Raw genomic sequence first — 7945 nt, 5'->3', positions numbered from 1 at the left:
TAATATACATTAGCCTATTGTTAAAATAATGAAAAAAACATCATTAAATATATTTGTTTTATTGTATTGTTACATTAATAGCTGTTCTATTATTATAGGATGGCTTGTTAAACATTTCATAGGATTTTCAGAGGGTGGAAAAACCAAGACATTTAATATAAAATGTAAAATGAATCGTCAGGAGATTCTCCTGATGATGCAGTCGTGCCTCACTAGACATTAACCTCACCGCACGCCACTGATATATATATATATATATATATATATATATATATATATATATATATATATATATATATATATATATATATATATATATATATATAATTGGCTCTTGGTACATTCTGGAAAAAAAGCTGTAATTCTACAAGATCCATACAAGAATATTATAATCATAATTGTTATAATTATAAGTTCGCAGAAAAAGTCGCAATTTTACAAGAATTAAGTGTAAATAATCTTAGAATAAAATCATAAAATAAGAAAGTGACACTTTTACCAAATTAAATCCTAATATTACGGTAGTTAAGTTGTAAAGTTTAATATTGAAACTGTAAACATAAAACGTAAAAGAGTAAGTACATTTTTTAAATTTTCCTGAGGGAACTCTCCTGAAGGAATCAATAAAGTACTATCTATCCATCTATCTATCTATCTATCTATCTATCTATCTATCTATCTATCTATCTATCTATCTATCTATCTATCTATCTATCTATCTATCTATCTATCTATCTATCTATCTATCTATCTATCTATCTATCCATCCATCCATCCATCTAAATAAAAACATTGTGTCCTCTAACCTAAAACTGGGTTATGAATATAATTGATGAAAGTCACTTTAGGATTATTGCCAGAGGGTGTGCACCATGTGACCTGACCATGTGACCATGTGACCTGACCATGTGACCATGTGACCTGACCATGTGACCATGTGACCTGACCATGTGTGTCCTCAGCTCGGCCTATGACGTGGTCCTGCGGCAGAAAGTGGCGCTGAAGAAACTCTCCAGGCCTTTCCAGTCTCTGGTCCACAGTCGCCGCTCCTACCGGGAACTGAGGCTCCTCAAGCACATGAAACACGAGAACGTGAGTAATAATATATGCTGAGCTCAGCAACTCTCCTTTTGATCCCAGCAAGTCCCCTATTGATCCCAGCAAGTCTCTTATTGATCCCAGCAAGTCCCCTATTGATCCCAGCAAGTCCCCTATTGATCCCAGCAACTCTCCTTTTGATCCCAGCAAGTCTCCTATTGATCCCAGCAAGTCCCCTATTGATCCCAGCAACTCTCCTTTTGATCCCAGCAAGTCCCCTATTGATCCCAGCAAGTCTCTTATTGATCCCAGCAAGTCCCCTATTGATCCCAGCAAGTCCCCTATTGATCCCAGCAAGTCCCCTATTGATCCCAGCAAGTCTCCTATTGATCCCAGCAAGTCCCCTATTGATCCCAGCAAGTCTCCTATTGATTCCAGCAAGTCCCCTATTGATCCCAGCAAGTCTCCTATTGATCCCAGTAAGTCCCCTATTGATCCCAGCAAGTCTCCTATTGATTCCAGCAAGTCCCCTATTGATCCCAGCAAGTCTCCTATTGAGCCCAGGAAGTCCCCTATTGATCCCAGCAGGTCTCCTATTGATCCCAGCAAGTCCCCTATTGATCCCAGCAAGTCCCCTATTGATCCCAGCAAGTCCCCTGTTGATCCCAGCAAGTGTCCTATTGATGCCAGCAAGTGTCCTATTGATCCCAGCAAGTCTCCTATTGATCCCAGCAAGTCTCCCATTGATCCCAGCAAGTCCCCTATTGATCCCAGCAAGTCTCCTATTGATCCCAGCAAGTCTCCTATTGATCCCAGCAAGTCCCCTATTGATCCCAGCAAGTCCCCTATTGATCCCAGCAAGTCTCCTATTGATCCCAGCAAGTCTCCTATTGATTCCAGCAAGTCCCCTATTGATTCCAGCAAGTCTCCTATTGATCCCAGTAAGTCCCCTATTGATCCCAGCAAGTGTCCTATTGATCCCAGCAAGTCTCCTATTGATTCCAGCAAGTCCCCTATTGATTCCAGCAAGTCCCCTATTGATCCCAGCAAGTCCCCTATTGATCCCAGCAAGTCTCCTATTGATCCCAGGAAGTCCCCTATTGATCCCAGCAAGTCTCCTATTGATCCCAGCAAGTCCCCTATTGATCCCAGCAAGTCCCCTGTTGATCCCAGCAAGTCCCCTATTGATCCCAGCAAGTGTCCTATTGATCCCAGCAAGTCTCCTATTGATCCCAGCAAGTCTCCCATTGATCCCAGCAAGTCCCCTATTGATCCCAGCAAGTCTCCTATTGATCCCAGCAAGTCCCCTATTGATCCCAGCAAGTCCCCTATTGATCCCAGCAAGTGTCCTATTGATCCCAGCAAGTCTCCTATTGATCCCAGCAAGTCCCCTATTGATTCCAGCAAGTCCCCTATTGATCCCAGCAAGTCCCCTATTGATCCCAGCAAGTCCCCTATTGATCCCAGCAAGTCCCCTATTGATCCCAGCAAGTCTCCTATTGATCCCAGTAAGTCCCCTATTGATCCCAGCAAGTCCCCTATTGATCCCAGCAAGTCCCCTATTGATCCCAGCAAGTCCCCTATTGATCTCAGCAAGTCTCCTATTGATCCCAGCAAGTCCCCTATTGATCCCAGCAAGTCTCCTATTGAGCCCAGGAAGTCCCCTATTAATCCCAGCAAGTCTCCTATTGATCCCAGCAAGTCTCCTATTGATTCCAGCAAGTCTCCTATTGATTCCAGCAAGTCCCCTATTGATCCCAGCCAGTCCCCTATTGATCCCAGCCAGTCCCCTATTGATCCCAGCAAGTCTCCTATTGATCCCAGCAAGTCCCCTATTGATCCCAGCAAGTCCCCTATTGATCCCAGCAAGTCTCCTATTGATTCCAGCAAGTCCTCTATTGATTCCAGCAAGTCCCCTATTGATCCCAGCAAGTCTCCTATTGATCCCAGCAAGTCTCCTATTGATCCCAGTAAGTCCCCTATTGATCCCAGCAAGTCTCCTATTGATTCCAGCAAGTCCCCTATTGATCCCAGCAAGTCTCCTATTGATCCCAGCAAGTCCCCTATTGATCCCAGCAAGTCCCCTATTGATCCCAGCAAGTCTCCTATTGATCCCAGCAAGTCCCCTATTGATCCCAGCAAGTCTCCTATTGATCCCAGCAAGTCTCCTATTGATTCCAGCAAGTCCCCTATTGATCCCAGCAAGTCTCCTATTGATCCCAGCAAGTCCCCTATTGATCCCAGCAAGTCCCCTATTGATCCCAGCAAGTCTCCTATTGATTCCAGCAAGTCCCCTATTGATCCCAGCAAGTCTCCTATTGATCCGAGAAAGTCTCCCATTGATCCCAGCAAGTCCCCTATTGATCCCAGCAAGTCCCCTATTGATCCCAGCAAGTCTCCTATTGATGACCAGGGCTGATTCTCCTCAGGTGATCGGGCTGCTGGACGTCTTCACACCTGCTGTCGCCTTGGAGGACTTCAACCAACTGTAAACCTTCTCACCATCATCACCATCACCATGGTGATGGTGGTGCCATCACCATGGTGACCATCATCACCGTGGTGTTGACCTGCATGGATGTTCACGCTCTTGTTTGCAGCTACCTGGTCACCAACCTGATGGGTGCAGACCTCAACAACATAGTCAAGTTCCAGAGGTTGTCTGACGAGCACGTTCAGTTCTTGATCTATCAGCTGCTGCGAGGCCTCAAGGTGACTTTTCATCCGCTCACGACCACACGTTGTCTGCGGGCCTTTGACATGTTTCTCGCCTTCCTGTCGGTCGTTTTTTCTTAATATCTAATAACATCTCACAAGACACACATGTCATAGTGACGTCATAGTGAAGATTGATGATCCGTCAGTTTTACAAGTTTAATTTATATATTTAATTAATATCCCAACTTAAGATAAACTTTGAAAAATAGGAACATTTTAAAGTTGTATTACTGGTATGAAATCATTTGAATCCAAATTATATACTGAAATTAGACTTTTTAAAGATTTTTTTTTTTACTTTAGTATTTTAAGATAATAATAGTAACTTTTTTATATTTTATGAATATATATATATATATATATATATATATATATATATATATATATATATATATATATATATATATATATATATATATATATATATATATATATATATATATATAAAATTGGTAGTATAAAATAGAAGTTTAATCATTTGTACTTCAATCAGACTATTTGGTATTGAATCATCACAAATTAAATTCATTTTTGAAACCTTTTTTTTAATTGAGAATACTGAAAATAAATTTTTTCATCATCCAAATTCCATTTACTTTTATCCTATTTTTGGGGGGGCTTTAATATTAAATTAGTATTAAAACTTAAAATAATTTAAAAAAATGTATTTAGTATTTTTATTTCATTTCACATTTTAAATAGAATTAGTGGTATAAAATAGTTTGAATCCAAATACATTTTTTGTCTTTTTTTTAATTAATATTTCAATCCAAAATAATAACAGTAACTTTTTATTTTATGATTTTATTTATTTTATTATGTTATATTTATAGTTTATTTAATTGGTAGTATAAAATGGAATTGTAATAATTTATGGGATTTATACTTAAATCATACAAAAATTTGTATTGAATCATCACACAAATTACTTTTGTTTTTTAAACTTGTTTAATTAGTATTGCAACTTATGATAATTATTTAAAATAGTAACTTTTTTATTTCAAATCTTTATTTAGATAAAATTGTTCATTGAGTGAAAAATAATAAATATTCATCATTTTAGTGATGAATTATTTATAATTATTTTTTATAGTAACTTTTTTATTTCACATCTTTATTTAAATAAAATTGTTCATGGAGTGAAAAATAATAAATATTCATTTTAGTGATGAATTATTTATAATTATTTAAAATAGTAACTTTTTTATTTCACATCTTTATTTAAATAAAATTGTTCATGGAGTGAAAAAATAATAAATATTCATCATTTTAGTGATGAATCATTTATATATAATTTAAAATAATAACTTATTTATTTCACATGTTTATTTAAATAAAATTGAGTGAAAAATAATAAATATTCATCATTTAAGTGATGAATTATTTATAGATATTTAAAATAGTAACTTTTTTATTTCACATCTTTATTTAAATAAAATTGAGTGAAAAATAATAAATATTCCTCATATTAGTGTAAATTAAAATAATGTCATCTTAATTTCCTGGATTATTGAGGATGGCTATTTTGGACATGTATCCATTATTTGTATTTTATTATCAGTCATTCCATTCCAGATGTTTTAAATAGGATTAATGAATTAGTACATGACACTTTAAACTGTTTTTATTTTTATTTTAAACTGTCTTTTATCTAACAAATTGCTCTTCAGATAATTTTTATCTGCTCTTTTTATGTGCATATATATATATATATATATATATATATATATATATATATATATATATATATATATATATATATATATATATATATATATATATATATCTGTTTTAAATGATATATTTTAGTCTGTCTTTGCCTATATTTCTCTTCTTTTTGTGTGTTTACTTGTTTGTGGTTTATAAATACATTTGGAATGGTGCAACCAATTTAAATTATTATTTTAAATAATGACAGCTTATTAGCTATATTGGACATTCAAATTGTCACACATTGTTTTATTTACTTCTAAAACTTCTTGTTTTGAATTTAAATATGTGGTAAAGTTACTTAATCGTGCCACGGATGACACTTTATTGTGTTTGCCGCTCAGTTTTGGGCTGGTTTGGAAAAAGCCCCAAGCTGCTGCATCTCCGTGAGTCTTATGTCTCGCGCACTCATCCATAGATTTGGGCTCACGTTGCAAAAGTATGGAGGTGAAACACATTTGTGTGCAGGATTGTGTGACAAATAGTGCAGGCTCCAGCTCTTCAGTCTGGCCAGTTTCCATGGAAACGAGCAAAAGCAGCCATGGGTGTGTGGACAAGTGCACTAATGTGTGGACTAGTGCACTAATGTGCGGACAAGTGCACTAGTGTGTAGACTAGTGCACTAATGTGTGGACAAGTGCACTAATGTGTGGACAAGTGCACTAATGTGTGGACTAGTGCACTAATGTGTGGACTAGTCACACATTAGTGCACTTGTCCACACATTAGTGCACTAGTCCACACATTAGTGCACTAATGTGTGGACAAGTGCACTAATGTGTGGACTAGTGCATTAATGTGTGGACTAGTGCACTAATGTGTGGACAAGTGCACTAATGGGTGGACTAGTGCACTAATGTGTGGACTAGTGCACTAATGTGTGGACAAGTGCACTAATATGTGGACTAGTGCACTAATGTGTGGACTAGTGCACTAATGTGTGGACAAGTGCACTAATGTGTGGACTAGTGCACTGATGTGTGGACAAGTGCACTAATGTGTGGACAAGTGCACTAATGTGTGGACTAGTGCACTAATGGGTGGACTAGTCACACATTAGTGCAATTGTCCACACATTAGTGCACTAGTCCACACATTAGTGCACTAATGTGTGGACAAGTGCACTAATGTGTGGACTAGTGCATTAATGTGTGGACTAGTGCACTAATGTGTGGACTAGTGCACTAATGGGTGGACAAGTGCACTAATGTGTGGTGAAGTGCACCAATATGTGGAATAGTGCACTAATGTGTGGACTAGTGCACTAATGTCTGGACTAGTGCACTAATGTGTGGACAAGTGCACTAATGTGTGGACAAGTGCACTAATGTGTGGACTAGTGCACTAATGGGTGGACTAGTGTACTAATGGGTGGACTAGTGCACTAATGTGTGGACAAGTGCACTAATGTGTGGACTAGTGCACTAATGTGTGGACTAGTCACACATTAGTGCACTTGTCCACACATTAGTGCACTAGTCCACACACTAGTGCACTAATGTGTGGGCAAGTGCACTAATGTGTGGACTAGTCACACATTAGTGCACTAATGTGTGGGCAAGTGCACTAATGTGTGGACTAGTGCACTAATGTGTGGACTAGTCACACATTAGTGCACTAGTCCACACACTAGTGCACTAATGTGTGGGCAAGTGCACTAATGTGTGGACTAGTCACACACTAGTGCACTAATGTGTGGGCAAGTGCACTAATGTGTGGACTAGTGCACTAATGTGTGGACTAGTGCACTAATGTGTGGACAAGTGCATTAATGTGTGGACTAGTGCACTAATGCGTGGACTAGTGCACTAATGTGTGGACTAGTGCACTAATGTGTGGACAAGTGCACTGATGTGTGGACTAGTGCACTGATGTGTGGACACATGCACTAATGTGTGGACTAGTGCACTAATGTGTGGACTAGTGCACTAATGTGTGGACAAGTGCACTAATATGTGGACTAGTGCACCAATGTGTGGACAAGTGCACTAATGTGTGGACTAGTGCACTAATGTCTGCTTCTTTGTCTCCTCCCTGCATGTGTGCAACAGTACATCCATTCAGCGGGCTTAATTCACAGAGTGAGTCAATCAACTTTCACTTCCTGTCGCTGTGACAACCACTTCCACTTTATCTCCTGCATCGTTCAACGTGTGCAAGTGACGTCACCGTGTTCAACGTTTGTGCCGCATCCTTTGTGTCCTGCAGGACCTGAAGCCCAGCAACGTGGCCGTTAACGAGGACTGTGAGCTCAGAGTGAGTCCAACACTTGCATGTCCAAAGTGCATTTTAGTAGCTCTCCGCACGTTAGAAAAAGTACAAAAGTAGCACAATAAAAAATAACGGGCAAAGATGGACAAAAGGGGAGTCATTTTACGGGAATAAAGTTGAAATATTAGTAGAGAAAAGTCAAAAAGGGGGGAAAAAAATCCCAATTTTATGAGAATAAATTCCTAATATTGTGAAGGGAAATAAGTTT

The 7945-nt window shown here is 38.3% G+C and overlaps 2 protein-coding genes across 4 annotated transcripts in view; one reads left to right on the top strand and one right to left on the bottom strand.

Annotated features, from left to right (window-relative positions):
* LOC133662466 (FYVE, RhoGEF and PH domain-containing protein 4-like) overlaps positions 1-7945 on the bottom strand; it is a 205945-nt gene that overhangs the window by 22335 nt on the left and 175665 nt on the right. The window lies entirely within an intron of this gene.
* LOC133662464 (mitogen-activated protein kinase 11-like) overlaps positions 1-7945 on the top strand; it is a 26736-nt gene that overhangs the window by 3149 nt on the left and 15642 nt on the right. For all 3 annotated transcript variants that reach the window (XR_009828108.1, XM_062066479.1, XM_062066480.1), the window contains exons 2-6: positions 963-1092; positions 3468-3526; positions 3639-3750; positions 7518-7547; positions 7675-7722. Coding sequence is in view for 2 of the 3 variants with exons in the window: in XM_062066479.1 (XP_061922463.1) it covers positions 963-1092; positions 3468-3526; positions 3639-3750; positions 7518-7547; positions 7675-7722 (379 nt within the window). In the remaining variant the exon portion in view is untranslated. The remainder of the gene's footprint in view (positions 1-962; positions 1093-3467; positions 3527-3638; positions 3751-7517; positions 7548-7674; positions 7723-7945) is intronic.

Source organism: Entelurus aequoreus, linkage group LG12 (genome assembly GCF_033978785.1).
Source record: "Entelurus aequoreus isolate RoL-2023_Sb linkage group LG12, RoL_Eaeq_v1.1, whole genome shotgun sequence".
NCBI lineage: Eukaryota > Metazoa > Chordata > Actinopteri > Syngnathiformes > Syngnathidae > Entelurus > Entelurus aequoreus.
Note: the sequence above shows the minus strand (reverse complement) of the source record. Positions and strands in the feature narration are given on the sequence as shown.